General features: G+C 43.0%; 2 protein-coding genes across 4 annotated transcripts in view; both read left to right on the top strand.

Moving 5' to 3' along the window:
* The window catches only part of ccm2l (CCM2 like scaffold protein), a 50,234-nt gene extending 49,457 nt beyond the window's left edge, over positions 1–777 (top strand). Inside the window, exon 11 of one of the 3 annotated variants that reach the window (XM_085782966.1) lies at positions 527–777. In XM_085782966.1, the coding sequence (XP_085639092.1) occupies positions 527–662 (136 nt within the window). In that variant the 3' untranslated portion in view covers positions 663–777. The remainder of the gene's footprint in view (positions 1–526) is intronic. The other 2 variants (XM_085782964.1, XM_085782965.1) reach the window with 2 other exon arrangements.
* A 7,862-nt stretch (positions 778–8,639) lies between these two features.
* Positions 8,640–18,626, top strand: part of cables2b (Cdk5 and Abl enzyme substrate 2b) — a 44,174-nt gene continuing 34,187 nt past the window's right edge. The window contains exon 1 of the mRNA XM_085783034.1: positions 8,640–9,244. Coding sequence (XP_085639160.1) covers positions 8,640–9,244 — 605 coding nt within the window. The remainder of the gene's footprint in view (positions 9,245–18,626) is intronic.

Below are 18,626 nucleotides of genomic sequence, written 5' to 3'. Positions count from 1 at the left end.
GTATTGAAGCCCCGACATGAGAAATTGTTCCGAAAAAAATTAAATAAGTCTGTGTTTTAAGCTTGTTTGTAGAGGAAGCTCCCAGTGTTGCTCTGCTGAAATCTTGCGCGATTTGCGGAGCCGTGAACTGTCAATGCAATCGCGCAAGATTTGCAAAGACACAGGCAAAATAGTGAACTGAGACACTGGGAGCTTCCGCTACAAACAAGCTTAAAATATAGACTTATTTAATTTTTTTCAAAACAATTTCTCATGTTGGGGCTTCAATACCAGACGGACATTACATACGAGCAGCATGGAGGTATCTGGATGTTTTTTGTTGTGTCTTTTTGTTACGAAGACAGTTGGTATCCATTTGCAACCGTCATATGGACATGCACTGCTACGCCGAGACCCCCTGTAACTCAGAGAAGCCATGGAGGACTCTGAAACTTCTCCCAGCCCTTAGTCCACATGAGGGGGAGGAGATCATGAGGGACATTTCAATCTTGGGTGAACTATCCCTTTAAGTTTCTGTGTCTTCCAGCAGGTACGACAGCTGCTCTCTGGCCTCGGGGTCGCAGGAGTTCAACCGGCGCATCACCGACATCACACACGACATCGAGGCGCTGGGCTTCCAGGACACACACGGAGACATCGAGGAGGAAGACTACTACCTCTGAGGAAGGCTCAGCTTCCTCTTCCTCTGATGAAGGCTCAGCTTCCTCTTCCTCTGATGAAGGCTCAGCTTCCTCTTCCTCTGATGAAGGCTCAGCTTCCTCTTCCTCACCGGTTGGACTCTTTAATGACGAGACTTCTTCTGAGAACAGATCAGAGCAGAAACACCTGAGACATTTATTTATTTATTTAGAACAAGAGGAAACATGAGAAGAAGTTCATATGTCGTGTCAGAGATGAATTAAATCCATGTACAGCACGTTGCTAAGATAGTGAGCACCATAATAACATTTAAACACCTGCACAAAGAGACAATATATAAGAATGTGAATTAAAAACATTTGTCATCATCATCAGAGCTGGTGTGTGTTTCTGAAGCCCAGTTCATGTTTTTCTCAATTGTTTACACACAATTACACTGCAAAAACTCAACATCTTTCAAAGAATATTTGTCTTATTTCTTGTCAAAATGTCTCATTTCTAGTCAAAACTAATCTCTTTCCACTTAAAATGAACTTGTTTTTAGATCATTTTCACTTATTTCAAACTAGTTTTCACTTGAAATAAGTAGAAAAATCTGCCAGTGAAAGCAGTTTTTTGTGTTTGTAATAAGAAAGAAAAACTTGCTCCTCTATCAGATTTTTCTACTTATTTCAAGTGAAAATCTGCTTGAAAGAAGTAAAAAGTGTCTAAAAACAAGCTGCTTTTAATGTGATGAGTCTGATTTTGAGTAGAATTTGATTTGTTTGGACTAGAAGTGACATTTTGACTAGAAATAAGACAAATATTCTTGGTAAGATTTTGAGTTTTGCTGTTTACTGGTACTTGAGACACAATGACCTCAACATCTAACTAATGCACCAATTAACCCCCTGAACCAACTCTGCTAAACTACAAGCACAACTCCTGCTTTACACAATTCTCTGCATTTGGCACAATTTTCATGAAGAAAATCTTTTGTGTCTCTGTAGTTAGTAAAAACTTGAACACTGAGCACATCTGTGTTCAACTGGTTCTTATACATGTCTATTTATATGATGGTTTGTGTCATTTGAAACTAAAATACCATTTTGAGAAGAAAATAACATTGTTTTTTAATGTAAAGTTTCATTTTGCAGGAGAAGTGAGAGGTTTTGCACATTGTGTGTGTGTGTTTTTGGAATTGTGTGTAGAGTTCTGAGAGTATGAGGCATGCTTTCAGAAAATATGTGAAAACAATCGAGAAAAACTAATGTTTTACAGTAACATGAGAGAGATGATGAAGGTCTGCTCTGAGGAAGAGGAAGAGGACGGCTGCAGTTCCCACCACCGACCACACGGAGGCGCCGGAGGATCAGAGCTGAAACCTCTGACACACACACACACACACACGCACACACACACACACACACACAGAGCTGAAACCACAGCAGCTTCAGCTTTAATAACCGGGACGGGACGGATGGATCCTTCTGTGTGTGTGTGTGTGTGTGTGTGTGTGTGTGTGTGTGTGTGTGTGTGTGTGTGTGTGTGTGTGTGTGTGTGTGTCCCAACGCTGCTGCATTGACCCGTCATGACCTTCCCATGATGCACTGCTCCTCCGGCCCGCGGCCTCTCCTCTGCCCGGCGCGCGACCTTGAACTAAACTGGAGCTGCAAACACATTACACAACATGAGGAGGACTAGAGAAACACAACACAACCACACAACCACACAGTCTGATGAGGCCGTTAAGGTGTTTATTTATTATAATTATAATTTATTATAATATTATTTATTATAATTATGATTTATTATAATTATAATATATTATAATATTATTTATTTATTTTCCAGCTTTCAGCATTCACCCGTATTTCCTTCCTTCTCTGTCACTCTAGCTGATGTCATCACCACTCTAGCTCTGAACATTCTGTGCCATTGACTCTCATGTTAAATTGGAATTTTGTCAAAAATGATCATGAACAGTTGAAGGGTACTGATCAATAATGGTAGAAGATATGAAAAGGTTGAATTTACGGTGAATACTTGAACGTTTTGTGAACGTTTTAAAAGTGGAATGAAGTCTGTAGGTGAAAGTATGTTGAAGCAGTTGAAGTTCAAAGAAGGAGAAGATTTGAAGAGTTTGAAGACTGTTTCAATGTATTCCTATGGGGAAAAAATTCAATAATTATGATTTATTATAATTATTATATATTATAATTATAATATTATATATTATAATTATAATATATTATAATATTATATATCATAATTCTCAGTGGGAGCTGAAGGAGGAAACACAGAGAGAAGAACACGATGGTTCAATGAATAAAAACAGATTTTGTACAAACAGAGACGAGACGTGTGAGATCAACAACTACTGCTGCTGTGTGTGTGTGTGTGTGTGTGTGTGTGTGTGTGTGTGTGTGTGTGTGTGTGTGTGTCGGGGGCAGCAGACACATTGTATAAACTCATCATCGGATTACAGGACTTTAATCTCTGCAATCATCCATGTGGCGGCATTTACCAACATATCATCATCATCATCATCACCACACACACACACACACACACACACACACACACACTCCTCCGTCTGTCTGTCACACACGGTCCTGCAGCATCATGGCCACAGCCTTCATCATCATCATCATCATCATCAGTCGAGGCAGCATCACTGTTTTTCTCCTCCACTGTGTTTAACCACCATGGACATGTTTGTCCCCCCCCAGGTCAGATGAAAGGTCACTGGGGGCTGGTTTTTGGCGAGGAGGTGTATCTCTGGGTAAACTCTGGATGTCCCCAGTTTCAGAATTAAAGTCCAGTTTTTGGACCCGTAATGTATTTAACATCCGTGACCCTTCAAGTGGATAAAAACGTCCACCTCCGCCTATGGGTTTTTAATGTATTTTAAGGTAAAAAATTTTAACTAACAGATTTCACCATGAAACTTCCCAAGTTCATCACTCACATTAAGAAAAATATTTTTTGTATTACAAGTTTTGTCAAATTTTCTGTTTAAAGCAGAAGTCAGGTGAATGTTTGTGTTAATCTAAGTCTTAAATAGTTGTATCTTCCGACAGCAATCACTTCTATAGAGTGTTTGGTCTGAAACACGGGTCTGTCAGTCACTCTGCTCTGCTCTGAGCCCAGGAGAAAACTTTCCTTGTATCCTACAACCTTTATCCAATGAGGAGAGAGAACGGCATAAAGGGGCAGTCCTCTCAGTGGCCCTCATTTATCAAACTTGCGCAGGATCTGGTGTAGATTCTGGTGTAAATATCAGTGTACGCCAAGTGTCACGTGTGATTTACTAAAAGTGTGTACGCTGCTGATTTCGGCGTAGAACCGGCGTGGTGGTGATAAATCCGGCGACTGAAAACGAGCGTCATTTAAATGTCACGCCCCGATATATTCCTGCTTTAGAGGCGTCGCCCTGCCCCTTTTACGACATGGAGACACGGAAGACGGCCAAGAAGAGACTTTACTGACGTTACCGCGTTGAACAGGGAGAGGGCGGCAACATTAAATATCTGGACATTGATAGATTGATAGATTTTGTGATTGATAAGCGTCATCCCGGTGGATGGAGGCTGCAGACGCACGTGTCACCGACCACGTCAGGAAAACCAGCGACCTCATGAAATGCTCCTGCAGTTTACTAAACACAAGTGATTGAGGAGAAATCAGAGGCATATTACTGCTGCGAACGCGACTTTATGACCATCAGCACCGCTGGCATGGTTCGGCTGATGGAGGGATGTGAAACACCGGCCCGATCTCCTGCTGACAGGTCCCGGTGGCAGGGGAAAAAAAAAAAAACACTCCGCCGTGGAGATCAGCTGGACCTGGACAGGTCGCGGTGCCCCCCCCCCCCCCCCGCCGGTCCTCTCCAGTGTCCGGCAGAGAGAGAGACTGAGGAGCCGTCCGGTCATGCTCTGGTGCAGGAGATGTTGGAAGTTTGTGTGTGTGATCTAACAATAACAGGTCTGTCTGACTGTTTCTGTTGACACAGCTGATTAACGAGCATCTGTCACATCGTGGTTTTTAATTCATCTCAGTTGCTCAAAATAAAACTCGAGTTATATTTTCAACACGGACTTGGTTTTATCGTTTCTTTTTTTTTTGGCTACTTTTTATCTTTTTATCAATATAAACAACAACAACATGTGGTCCACATCACTGCGTTATTAGACTATGGTTTAATAATCATTCTGACACAGCAGCACTCCTTCCTGCATGTTCTACGCTGGTTCCAAATGTGCGTACACCTGGTCAGAGCTGGCGTGAGATTTGTGCGTACCGTACGCTCACGCTCAGATTAATAAATGCCGATCCTTGCGGTGAATTTGGTGTACACCCATTTTTTTGGTGTACGCAAGTTTAATAAATGAGGGCCTGTGTGTGCAGCCAAGGGATGCGCCTGAATGTGGTGACGTAGGGACGAGGACCAATAGATCCATGACGAGGGCGGGGGCTGCTAACTCCATCTGCTGACAGGAAGTTAGACTAAACCACCGGATCGCTGACTTCTGCTTTAAGACAAATATTTTTTGTATTACAAGTTTTGTCAAATTTTATGTTTAAATATGTAAATGAGGCAATATCTTACGAAATATGCGCTATTTTGCATATATTTCACTGAACAGAAATCTGAACAACGGATAAAGCTACTTTCAAAATTCTTGTTTTATTTTGTTGACATACTAGAGTCAGTGGTTCCCAACCTTTACTGGCTCGTGACCCCATTTTGACATCACAAATTTCTGGCGACGCCGCAATCACGTGATCGTGGCCGTCAATCAAGATGAGCCAGCTCAGATATTTTTATATGCTGCATTTTATTTTAACTTGATTTATATTCAAGAAAGTGAAAGTACAGAATGCAGCTGGTTGAGATTGTGTGTGGTGTTTTTAATCAGAATATTTTTCTATTTTTATCAGTAATTTTTTTTTTTATCAATTACTACACAACACAACACAACACTGATGTCTCCGTCTCCGTGGGGCCCTTCACATCGACCGCTACAGTCACATGTTTTATTATGGTTTAAAATAACAAGACATGACATCATGCAACAGAAATGAATATCCAGTGGGATCAGGGTGAATGATGGGATGTCGGGTTTGCAGCTGGAGGTCGTCTCCAGGTCATGTGTTGCTGACACAGCTCATCAAACTCATCAAATACACAATCCAACAACTCCACAACGCTCTGGTGGACAAGTTGTGAGCTGCACATTCACCACGCTATGAGATAATAACACAACGTTACCACACAGAGTTGTTGTAGAGGGAAATACATGTAAAACCGCTGATGCACGTTGCCTTCAGGGACAGTTTTTCATCAACAGTCTCTGTATTTCCCTCTACAACAACTCTGTGTGGTAACGTTGTGTTATTATCTATAGCGTGGTGAATGTGCAGCTCACAACTTGTCCACCAGAGCGTTGTGGAGTTGTTGGATTGTGTATTTGATGAGTTTGATGGAGGGAAACCAAGAAATCCCATAATGAGCCTAAAAACAGCTTGCACCGACAATTAAAGGTAACAAACCTACTGCTATGACTATAGGGATTATGGCAATGGGCCAATTTGACAAAATGTTGAACTATCCCTTTAAAGAAACACCTTGTTACATATCAGAGCAACGACACACGAGGCTTCAGTCTTCACATCGACCGCTACAGTCACGTGTTTTATTATTATGGGTTATAATAACAAGACATGACATCATGCAACAGAAGTGAATCCATCCAGAGGGATCAGTGTGAATGATGGGATGTCGGGTCGTCTCCAGCTGGTCATGTGTTGCTATGCAGATGCAGAGGATCACAGGGCTCAGTGTCCAACGACAACAGGGATTTACGCCGCCGTGCCGGTGTCACCGCGGGGATCAGTGCTGAGGAAATCCAGCCAACAGCCAATCAGAGCGGCCGGCAGGAAGAGCTGCAGCGCCGGCTCAGCTAAAGCCTCCGACACGGTGAAGGGGACACACACACACACACACACACCGCTGCTGGATGTGTGTTAATCCACCTCACACACACACACCTCAACCACAGAGCAGCTAAATGACTGAGTTTAAAGGGATAGTACGTGAAGCCCGGGCACTACTGTTATTGTGTGGATTTTTTCCTACTTTTTTTTTTTTTCATCTTCCGGACAACTTTCGAGTTGCAGGACAAATTATATATCAAAACGTGCGTCTTGATCGGGATCGGTATGCTATTACTTTTCTCAACAGTTTACGAATTTTTCGCGACGTAAGTCATGAAAAACTGCGCAAAAATTTTGCATGTAAGTCAATGGGACGGGCGAAAAAAAAGAGCGAAAAAGACCAATCATTGGAGTTTAACAAACGTCTACTGCTCAGGCATACTTTCACCTAGAGACTCCATTTAAACTTTAAACAGTAGACACAAGTCTTGTGTATTGTCGTATTACTCCACGTTTTGATAGGTCATATAGTTTTTGATCAATCCCTGATCAATGACCATGATCATTTTTGGAGAAATTATGAGATTATAATGGGTGTGTATTGCACGGAATGTTCGTGTCAGAGTGGGTGACATCATCGGTTAGAGTGGGAGAGATGCCAGAAAAACTCCAGATTTTTTCTCTTTCCACACTCGGCCCGGCCACAATTTACACTCTACACACATAATTTTTTCAGAATTTGTAAGACAAACTTGTTATCTCTCATGTCATGTGCTCAAAATATCAGAGAGACTTACAGAATTTAAACTCTGAGCCTCTAAGTGCGGCCACGTCTGTCTCTGCTCCTCATTGAGTCCAATACAAATATTTTCTGAGAGGAGCAGAACGGCCTGATGTTTTAAAACTGCCAGCGTCTCCAAAATATTTACTGTAGAAACACCAAATCGTACCGAAATTTTCAGGAAGTCCTTAGAGCAACGTTGATCTGTGTTTTGTTCTGATAGGAGTTACCGTTTTGTCATGCTAAGCCTAATTGTGAGACCGGTGCAGAGGCAGAAAATGGCTCTTTTTCTCCACGTTTCTGTCTGTCTCAGCCTGCGGGGCCCCTATCGCCGTGGTAACCACCTGGAGTTGCCGTGGTAACGTCTGATTCTCAGGCCAGGGCTCGTTAACTTCATAAACAATCCACCTGGCGCTCGTTTAAATGTTTATAAACACAGACACAGCTAAATCAGACTGACACAGGATGCAGCTCATAGTCACACACACACACACACACACACACACACACACACACACACACACACACACACACACACACACACACACAGGTAACCTAATGTGGTTACAGCTCCTCCATATCAGTGCTTATAGAAAGATGATCATGTGTCTGTCTGATCAGCTCTGTCTTGACCTTAAGATCGTGGGTTTGATTCCCATGTTGACAGAGATGGTAAAACCGGCAGTAGTCCCGTGGCCCATTCAAAATTTCCCCAGAGGAAATGTTCTAGTTTTTAGTTATTCTGCCCTTTAATGGATTGTAACTACTTCTATATTATTCTACTTTCACACTTCAGATATGTTTTCATCTATATTAGTAATGGTTCAAAAAATGTTTTCAGACTGTTTTAAATAAATCTGAGTGCACTTTAACCTTTCAATTCATTCATACTGTTCTTCATTAATTCAAGTAATTACCACCCAGTTCATACATCCTCCATCTTTCATCTTCTACTGTTTCATCTACATTAGTAATGGTTCAAACTGTCAGTTTTAAGTAAATCTGAGTAGACTTCAGTCTTTCAATGTCTTCATACTGATCTGCAACAATTCCAGTCATTTCAAACCATTTCATATTCTTCAGATATTGTTTCATGTCGAGTCTTTGCAGTGTTTGTTTACATCCTCCTCCCATCTGTTCCCTGTGCAGCGTGGCCTGACTCCGCCCTGGAGGCTCTGCGTGGTGACGTCGTTACGCACGGCCGCGTGGGGCCAATGGCAGCGCAGCAGAGGGTCGTATAAAGGGATTTGACGGCTCATCCTCCTCACTCACTCTTCCTCCTCCTCCGGGCTCAGACACCATGGCGGCGGCCGCTGCGTGCGGCGCCCAGCGCGGCGGGAAGCTGCTGAGCCGGAGGCACCGGGACCGGGACCGGGACCGGGACCGGGACCGGGACCGGGACCGGGACAACTCGTCCCAGTCCCGGCGCAGGCACGCGGCGCTGCTGTTCCTCTCCAACATCTCTCTGGACGGGAGACCGGTGCTGCAGCTGCCCGAGGAGGACGTAGACCTGGACCTGGACCTGGAGGGGATCGAACCTGCTGCGAGCGGCTTGGACAGCCACCACGGCTACGGGACGTTCCCCGGTCTGAGCCCCGGTCTGATCCCCGGTCTGAGCCCCGGTCTGAACCCGGCGCTGCTCACGGTGCCGGTGCCGCCCCTCCTGGTGCTGCCGGAGCCCGAGCTGCTGCGGGGGGGCTGCAGCCGCAGAGGGTCGGTCCTGTCCGTGTCCTCCACCGGGGCCGGGGGGGACCGGGACCGGGACCGGGACCGGACGCTGCTGTCCCCCTCCCCGTCCAGCTGCAGCCTGCTGCCCCCCCCCTCCTCCCCGCTGGGCCCCAGGAAGTCCTCCACGCTGCTGTCGGTGCACAGCTGCAGCTCCGTGGCGTCCGAGCCGCGGCACAGGTCAGACACACACACACACACACACACACACACACACACACACACACACACACACACACACACACACACACACACACACACACACCGGACTCAGCCGGTCTGCAGGTCTACACTGCAAAAACTCAAAATCTTTCCAAGAATATTTGTCTCATTTCTAGTCAAAACTAATCTCTTTCCACTTAAAATAAGACTCATCACCTAAAAATGAACTTGTTTTTAGATCATTTTCACTTGTTTCAAACTCATTTTCACTTGAAATAACTTAGGCCTATATATATATATATATGTAAAAAGGCGGCTGCTGCTTCATCCAGCTGCTTCTCTGCTAAGGTGCTGGAGGTATCCTATCAAAAGTGTCCAAACTGAATAAAAAAATCTCTGCACACTTGGATCTATGCAATTTCACTTTATTGAAGGCTATAAGCTTTCTGTCTCAGACGACCTTCATCAGAGCATTTCACTTGAAATAAGTAGAAAAATCTGCCAGTGAAAGCAAGTTTTTTGTGTTTGTAATAAGAAAGAAAAACTTGCTCCACTATCAGATTTTTCTACTTATTTCAAGTGAAAATCTGCTTGAAAGAAGTAAAAAGTGTCTAAAAACAAGCTGCTTTTAATGTGATGAGTCTGATTTTAAGTAGAATGAGACTATAAATGACATTTTGACTAGAAATGAGACAAATATTCTTGGTTGTTGTTGCTTCACCTCCTTCAGTCTGAGAGGAGGAAGTTGTTGGTCCTGTGAGACGCTGCTGGTTTCAGCTCAGTGTGAAGTTGAACTGGTGTTGTTGTCAAGTCCAAGTTCAAGTTCAAGTTCAAGTCCATCCCAGTCTCCAGTCCCAGTCGTCATAGTAACCACGTGTCTTGATATTTACATTATTCCTCCTGAGCTACAGAGAAAAGATGATTGGATGTGAAATCTAAACCAGATTTATTGTAAACAAAGTTTGTGTTGAACAGAAGAACACAGCACAGAACCTGCTGAAGTCTCCTCCCACTGTTGTCATGGTGACACCAAGTTGTTACCATGGTTACACAAGCAACTATTTGAGTTATCTGGAACTTATAGAGTTACATCACAGAAACCAGAGTGAGACAGAGACAGTGGTGGTTAAAGAGATCTAAGAGACCTCGACCTCAGAGATGTGGTCATGGTGATGTCATGATGTGATGTCATGGTGACAGGTGAGCTGTGAGGTCATGATGAGGTCATGATGTGTTGGACAGATAAAGGTCCAGGTCTCGTTTCTCTCTGAGCTCATTTCCCTCGGATGCAAATGAGACACGAACGGCTCAGTAGAACTGGTGTTGAGTCTCAGTCTCTTTCTCTCAGTCTCTCAGTCTTTTCTCATTTTAATCTTCATTTCCATAATTTTATTGTGGATTTTGTTCAGTTTTGGATCTTTTTTTTTTTAACTTTTAGTCTGAAAACAACAAAGTCCCCTGTTGTAAAAACCAAACGTGACACATTCATGTTTCTAGTTTTTGTCTCAGACCAACAGATACAACATCTATGATTTTATAAAACAGACAAATAAATCACCTGTTTGAATTTATACTTAATAATATTGATGTTGACTGGCCTTTAGTGTCTTTAACTCTTTTTTTTGATCGGATATTCACTGATTCTTGAATATAATTAGTTTTTTGTGTAAATCCATCTCATTCTAAGGTGTTAGACAATAATACACGTGCAAAATACAGAATAATGAGATATAAAAAGTACAGTGGAGGTAAATAAATAAACAATCTTGTTGTTTTCATCAGCGCTCTGAGATTAAAAAAAAAAAGAAAGGAAACACCTGTGAGTTTCAGATCCACTTTGATCTGGTTTTATCTGAGTGTCTGAAGTGAATTTACATAAAAACACCATCAGTAATAAACCAGATGATCAGACTGGGACCGTGATGCTGCTCTCTCCTGTAAAACACATCGTCTTGGAGAGTTTTGTGTCATATTGAATATTTAAAATAAAAACAGATGCAGAGAGAGAGAGAGAGAGAGAGAGAGAGAGAGAGAGAGAGAGAGAGAGAGAGAGAGAGAGAGAGAGAGAGAGAGAGAGAGAGAGAGAGAGAGAGAGAGAGAGATAGGAGAGAGAGAGAGAGAGAGAGAGAGAGAGAGAGAGAGAGAGAGAGAGAGAGAGAGAGAGAGAGAGAGAGAGAGAGAGAGAGAGAGAGAGAGAGAGAGAGAGAGAGAGAGAGAGAGAGAGAGAGAGACGTGGTGTGTTCACAGGCCGTAGGAAACAGCAGCACTCAGTCAGTCGGGCCGCTGCAGGTTTCTCTCTGAGGGGGAAGTGAAGCCAGAGACGGTTACAAACCACCAACAGACACACAACACACACACAAACACACACATGAAGTGGAGCGGTGGTCTGAGGGACGAGGAGCTGGACGCAGCCGAGACCGGAGGAGGAAACAGTGGATCTCTTTACATAAACAGAGTGAATGTGGTTTGGACAAGGAAGTGTGAGAGTGTTTGTGTATGTGTGTGTGTGTATATGAGAGTGTGTGTGTGTGTGTGTGTGTGTGTGTGTGAGAGTGTTTGTGTGTGTGTGTGTATATGAGAGTGTGTGTGTTTGTGTATGTGTGTGTGTGTATGAGAGTGTGTGAGTGTGTGTGTGTGTGTGTGTGAGTGCTGACGGACGGCGGTTCAGCTCCGTCGCTGGTTGGCAGCGTTTCAAAGCCGGAGAGTTTCAGGCCTGAAGAGATAAACACAGATTAGAGCAGCAGTCACCACATCATGACCTCACACAGCTAATAACTAACGACAACAGTTGCTTTTATTGTGTTAATATTAACCTGATTGATTCTTATAACTTTCTACATTAAAGGGATAGTTCACCCAAAATTCTAATTTCACGACTTGTAACAACTCATTCTAAGGGACCAGAAAGCTTTCATTTGTATGCGGCTGTGATTCCACTTCAGTGAAATACGGATTTATGAAAGACATGTTTGATTTTTGATCATAAAAAGCCAAAAGCCATGTCCTGTATTGAATTTGAAACGTGACTGGACTTGCCTCAATGAGGTAGTTTCCAGTAAACTCTGGACTATCTCCCTTCAGGACACTTGGATTGCAGTGGACGAGCAGTGTGGAGGAATATTAAATGGTTGTTGTGTAGTTTTATGGAGGTTTTTGTGTCGGTCCCTATTGACTCTCATATAAAGTTTTGGTTGGACTAGGAACCGGCCTCCCGGGTCTCCAGATGACCTTTGAGGAGCCGCGAGCTACCGCGTCAGGCTGGGCAGGAAGTCAAACATGAAACAACGAGAGTATCCGGTCAACTTTCAAAATAAAACACAGCGACTGTGTGTGCGGCGGCGGCGGCGGCGGCGGCGCGTGTGGGGGGGGGGACATAATATTCGAATATATCCGAACGAATTACGGGTCATCCAATATTCGTTCGAACCTCATTTTTCTAAAAACTGACAGCCCTAATCGGCGCTGATGCTGTTTTTTTTTCTTTACTTTTTCTTTACTTTTTAAGACGGGTTCGGGCGGCTTCTCTGCTCCACTTGGTGCCGTCTCTACTGTTGTGGAGCAGCGCACATACATTGTCCAGTTATACTCCGACTAAGGTGTTTACATGACGGAGAAAATCTAATTCCAATCGCATTATCTGGGTGTCTTAATCGATTTCAGTCGGACTAAGGTGTTTACATGCACTTCAGTTGTCCAGTTGTAGGGGGAGCATACGTCAGTCCTACCCCCCAAAAGTCCGACGGCTCATTTCTCCGACTACCCATTCTACAGTGTTGAGGTTAGGTTTAGGGTAAGGTTAAGGGTTAGAGCTACTTAAGTTAGAGAAGTGGGAGGTCGGACTAATGGACGCAAAAATAAAGAAATGTATGGTCGGAGAAATGGGTAGTCGGACAGACGTCATGCGCCCCAGTTGTAGTCGGATTAAGGCAATAATTTGGTTTTTTCAAGTGTCATGTAAACGTACTGACTGTGTGTGTGTGTGTGTGTGTGTGTGTGTGTGTTTCTCCCTCAGAGTAAACACAGTTTCAGGGTTTGGTCCTTCACACTTCAACCTGGTTGTTCATCAGCTTTTCTTCCTGCTCCCTCTCTCTTTCTTTATCCTCCTTTCATTCATTCATCCTCTCTCTCTCTGTCTGACCTGATGATGATGAACATTCATCTTCCTCCTGTTTTCTTCTGTTTCTGTGTGAACAAGCAGAGACACGTTGTCTTCAACTTGTCCTCAAATGTTTTAGATCAACTCCTTTTCTCTCACTCTGACACACACACACACACACACACACACACACACACACACACACACACACACACACACACACACACACACACACACTCTCCATGTTATTCAGAGCAGTGATTCTTCGTCGCTGCCTGAAGCAGAAAACTGATTAGTTTAGTTACACACACCCTCTGGACTAACACACACACACACACACACACACACACCCTCTGGACTAACACACACACACACACACACACACACACACACACACCCTCTGGACTAACACACACACGTTTCCAATGCACACCCATACACATACACATGCACGTGTGTGTGTGTGTGTAAAGACATGCCTCTCCAGTGAAAACAGCCAAACCTCACTGCTCCACACCCTGAACACACACACAGACACACACACACACACACACACACACACACACACACACACACCTCTCACTGACTCACTCCTAACGCCTGAGTGTGTGTGTGTGTGTGTGTGTGTGTGTGTGCGTGCTGAAGGCCGACTGTCACGCTGTGTGTCTGTGTGACAGACGTGTGATTGAAGTCCTGGGACACGGCTGGAGGACACACACACACATCACTCTGCTCCTATTACACACACACACACACACACACACACACACACACACACACACACACACACACACACACACAGGCTGACAAAGACTCGTTCTCCTCTGAGTCACACCATGTTATAAACAGCAGCGTTTAATATTCACACTGTGGTATGTTTACTACTACTACTACTACTACTACTACTACTATTACTATTACTATTACTACTATTACTACTACTACTACTACTACTATTACTAAAAAATATTATAATTATTATAATAGTGATGCGATAACCGTTAACTTTCTGCTTCCAAAGGCCAATACCGATACCGATAACTGATAACTGTTACCGATAGCGATAACAGACCAGTGAGAACCTGAGATCATGACATCATCAATACTACAAACAAAACTCTTTAAATGAAGATGTTCTCTGAGCCTTTCAAACATTTGCTAAAAGATGTCAAACACAACTTTATGACATTACTTACATTCCAAAGGTACAAAAACATAAAGTTAAATGATCTTGGCTGCTTCCATACAAATGAAAGATTTTCACTAAAGTAAATGAGGTTCAGTTGTTGTTTTATCTCATGGTCACGGAAGCTTTAGACCAAATACCAGAGGTGGGAGAAAGTCCCTATGTTGCAAGTCCAAGTAGAGTCTCAAGTCTTTGCTCTCAAGTCCCAAGTCAAGTCCAAGTCCTAAGATTTTTGTTTCGAGTCCCATCAAGTCCTAAGATTTTTTTTCAAGTCCCAACCAAGTCCTAAGATTTTTTTTCAAGTCCCAAACAAATCGATTATAATTAATGATACGTAAAGATCATGACCACGCCTCAATTGTTAAGTTGTTTATATTTTATTGTTAATGTTCTGTCACTTATTCATCTATTTATTTTTATTAATATTCTATTGTGATATGCTTTGTCAATATAAGCACTGCCTTCTCATGCCAATAAAGCTATTTAAAATTGATGTACAGTAACACGCCAGAAATCCTGTGTGATCAAACGTGATCTGACGTAGGCTACTCTGTTGATGGTAGCCATGGAGCATGGATGTATTATATAGATCCATGCCATGGAGCCGTTAGCCACACTGGTTTGTTATGCTACGTGTGCTGCAGTCAGCTGCTTCTTTATTGGTTACATTAAATTTCACGTCACATTCTGCGGAGACGGTGACTCGAGATGATCCAAACGGTCACGATTGTTGCGACCAACAATCGTAAATGCTGGACATGTTCAATATTTACGATTGTCGCCGCCAACCGTTTTACGAGCCGATCATTGGGAGAATTTAAATCTTAACACACCACACACTACAGGAGAATCTCATAAAATACTCTTAACAGCCAAGATAATCGGGCGATTTTTGTCTTTGGTCCGAAGGGGAAAAATCGGGGCAAAATCAGCCAGATTAACTTTATGTGTGTGGTAGGAGTTAGTGTGTTGGCATTAATTATAGCCTACACAGCCAAGACTGATAACAGGAGTGGGGTCTATATAGAATGTCTCTGGCTGGCTGCTACAGTAACATTGATGTGACACTTTTTTAAATATTTTAATATTTGTGCTTGCTGCTTGTGACTTGACTTGAATTCAAGTCAAGAGGGTTCAAGTCCAAGTAGAGTCTCAAGTCTTTGCTCTCAAGTCCAAGTAGAGTCTCAAGTCTTTGGCATCAAGTCCCAAGCGAGTCCAAGTCTTTTTTTGATTTGATCAAGCAAGTCTTAAGTCATCAAAATCGGGACTCGAGTCCAAGTCAAGTCTCAAGTCTCAAGTCCAAGTCCACACCTCTGCCAAATACAGAGAAAACCCCTCAATAATAGTAATAGCGATGGGTCGGTCCGGGCTGTTTTATGGCAAATTCTGAGCAACAAACAGGAGAATAGGAAGACAGGACAGTTGGCCTTGTAATGTTCACTTTGCACCAGTTGAGGTTTGAACCCACAACCTCTGGAACCAGAGACCGTTGTCTATCTCACTGAGCTAATTAAGTGGCATTCAACAGTGGCTTCACAAATTGAGTAAGCCATTCACTGTCGTGTAGGCAGATTTGAAACCACAGTAAAAAGAGGTAAAATTCTGGTATGTATTTGTCAAACATCTGCTGTGACTCTAAGATTTTGTACATTTGTTTCACAAAGACCGTCTGGTGTTTTAGTCAACTCCCTTGTTGGGTCTTGAACCCACAACCCTCTGACTCCAAGAACCAGCTCCTAACTCACTGAGCTAATTGTCTGGAAGTGAGACCTCAAATAGACTCAGGAAGTGAAAGCCAGGCAGCTGTTGTCAAGGCAGATTTCAAAAATGGTAATGGAAATGTTGGTGATTTGTTTTTAATGATAAGTGTTTTGCTTCTCAAGAGAAAATCTGATGTTTAAAAATGCCACTCTCACATTGACTGCAGTTGTTCCCATGAGAGCAGAATTCAAAATGTTCAATTTTTGAGATAAAATTCTGATATTTGCCAAACTTCATCAACCACGACTCCAAAATATTCTCAATTTTTTTCAGGAAGATTGAAAATGTGTTTAGCAGGAATTGGATGGTATATGTTTACAGTACTGTTTACAGTCAAACGTTTTCATGCACTGTAGGCTCAATTTTTGCTTAATCAAAAATCTGAGAAACAAGTTTTGTGGAGGACGGTCTGGAGATGCTCTGTAGCAAGTTTGGTGTCAATTGAGGAAAAATTGTGGGAGGAGATACATTTTAAAAGTTTTACAGTTATTGAAAAAAACAGAGTGATGGACTTCATCATTTGTAATAAGTTTAAGTTGACAAAAGTTTCAGCAGTATTGAAGCTACATTGTGGTGAAGTTTCAGAACTGTAGCATCTACCGTTGGTTTGGTAGGAATTGTTTAAGTTTTTGAATTTAAATGTTTATTGGGGGGACACGTCCTTGGAGTTGAGTAAATCTTACTGTAGCTGCCCGGACCCTAAGAAGTGACTGAACTCTGTGGCTTCTCTCACGGTCACAAACCAACACCAGCTCAGACTCATGTGTCAGATCAAAGCTGAGTCACAGTTACAGTGGATTAAAGTGCTGTGTCATGTCAGCAGCTTCAAACCCCCGACACCATGACACAGCTGGATTATGTGTTAATGTACAGGCAGCTCGGTGTGTAGAGTTACAGACGGCCTCAGTTTGACTTCATGTGTAGAAATAACATCACATGTAATATAATATAATATAATATAATATAATATAATATAATGTAATGTAATGTAATGTAATGCAATATAATATATCTACAGTATATAACCTAATGTAGAAAGGTGGCGTCTGTCTTCAGAGCAGCAGTGGGAGAGGAAGAGGATGTTTCTTTGTTTTTTAATCAGTCGGTCACGTGACGCCAAGAAAGAGAGAGAAGGAGGAGGATAAGAAACGAGGATGAGTTGTTTTTTCTTCGTTAAATCAGGGAGGAGGAGGGGGGGAGGAGGGGGAGGAGTCTATTAATCTGGTGATGTAAGACACACACCAGGCCTGCTGACCCTGTGTGTGTGTGTGTGTGTGGCCTGTCCAGTCGGTCAGCGAGGTGTGGACAGACTGTCGGCTGCTGTGTGTTCACCATGAGGATTTAGACCACACAACATTTAATCTATGGTGTGTGTGTGTGTGGTAAGGATTTACTGTGCAGGGTATTTAAGTAAAGCTGTGTGTGTGTGTGTGTGTGTGTGAGGGGGGATTTGAAATCCTATGTGATCTCAGACAGAGAGACAGTTTGAGAGACTGAGAGTCAAACTTCTTCTTCGTCATGAAGGAACCAGGTGAAGGTCCAGTCTGAGCAGCTGCTGGTCCTGGTCCTGGTTCTGGTTCTGGTCCTGGTCCATGTGAGACAGAGACATGACAGATCCCTAAATGAAACAGACTATTGTTGGGCGTTACCACGGTAATAGTTTATTTACCGCCAAGGTATCTTAAAGGGACAAGGAGGAGTTTGTATTTGGTTCTAACAGAGTCTCATATTAATGTGGATGAATCTACGTTACCACTTGTTAATGGTCCATTTAGGTAAGGGTTCATGTATAGTTGGTTTCATTCAACATGAAGGGGTTTTTTTCTCCATAACAACCGACCAACTGTACATTATCCCGCTTAGAACACGGCCTACGAGTGAAATAATTAATTTGAAACATAATGTTGATCAAAATACGACTTTCATCGATTTATAATTGCATTTAGCGAATCTGCAAGACCGGTCACTTCCGCTGTTTCACTGAGCCTCCTGCCGGTGCATTTGAAGCCTTTGATAATCAATCAGCTGATCGATGGATTATTACCATGCACGTGTTATTATGATGTGTGTAGTCGTATCTGTCATAAACAAGAGATTAACTTTACTGTTTACGGCGGGGTGCGTTTGTGAGGCGGAGAGCTGAGACACCGGGTCAGAGGCTCTGATCGCAGGTTTGGTTCCCAGCCTCCACTCTCCCTGTAACAAGTTAACAGTCATTTATCTAACATCACTATTAGTCCGAAAATGAAACATACGGTAAAGTTTCTCTTTACTGTAAGCTGGTAATGTTTTGATTCACTGATTGATGAGTGATTGCTCCTCCAGCCGGCCGTTGTAACGGTCCGCTCAGCGGTGGT

This window comes from Trachurus japonicus, chromosome 7, assembly GCF_045865225.1.
Source record: "Trachurus japonicus isolate A0001 chromosome 7, Traja_1.0".
NCBI classification, from domain to species: domain Eukaryota; kingdom Metazoa; phylum Chordata; class Actinopteri; order Carangiformes; family Carangidae; genus Trachurus; species Trachurus japonicus.
Note: the sequence above shows the minus strand (reverse complement) of the source record. Positions and strands in the feature narration are given on the sequence as shown.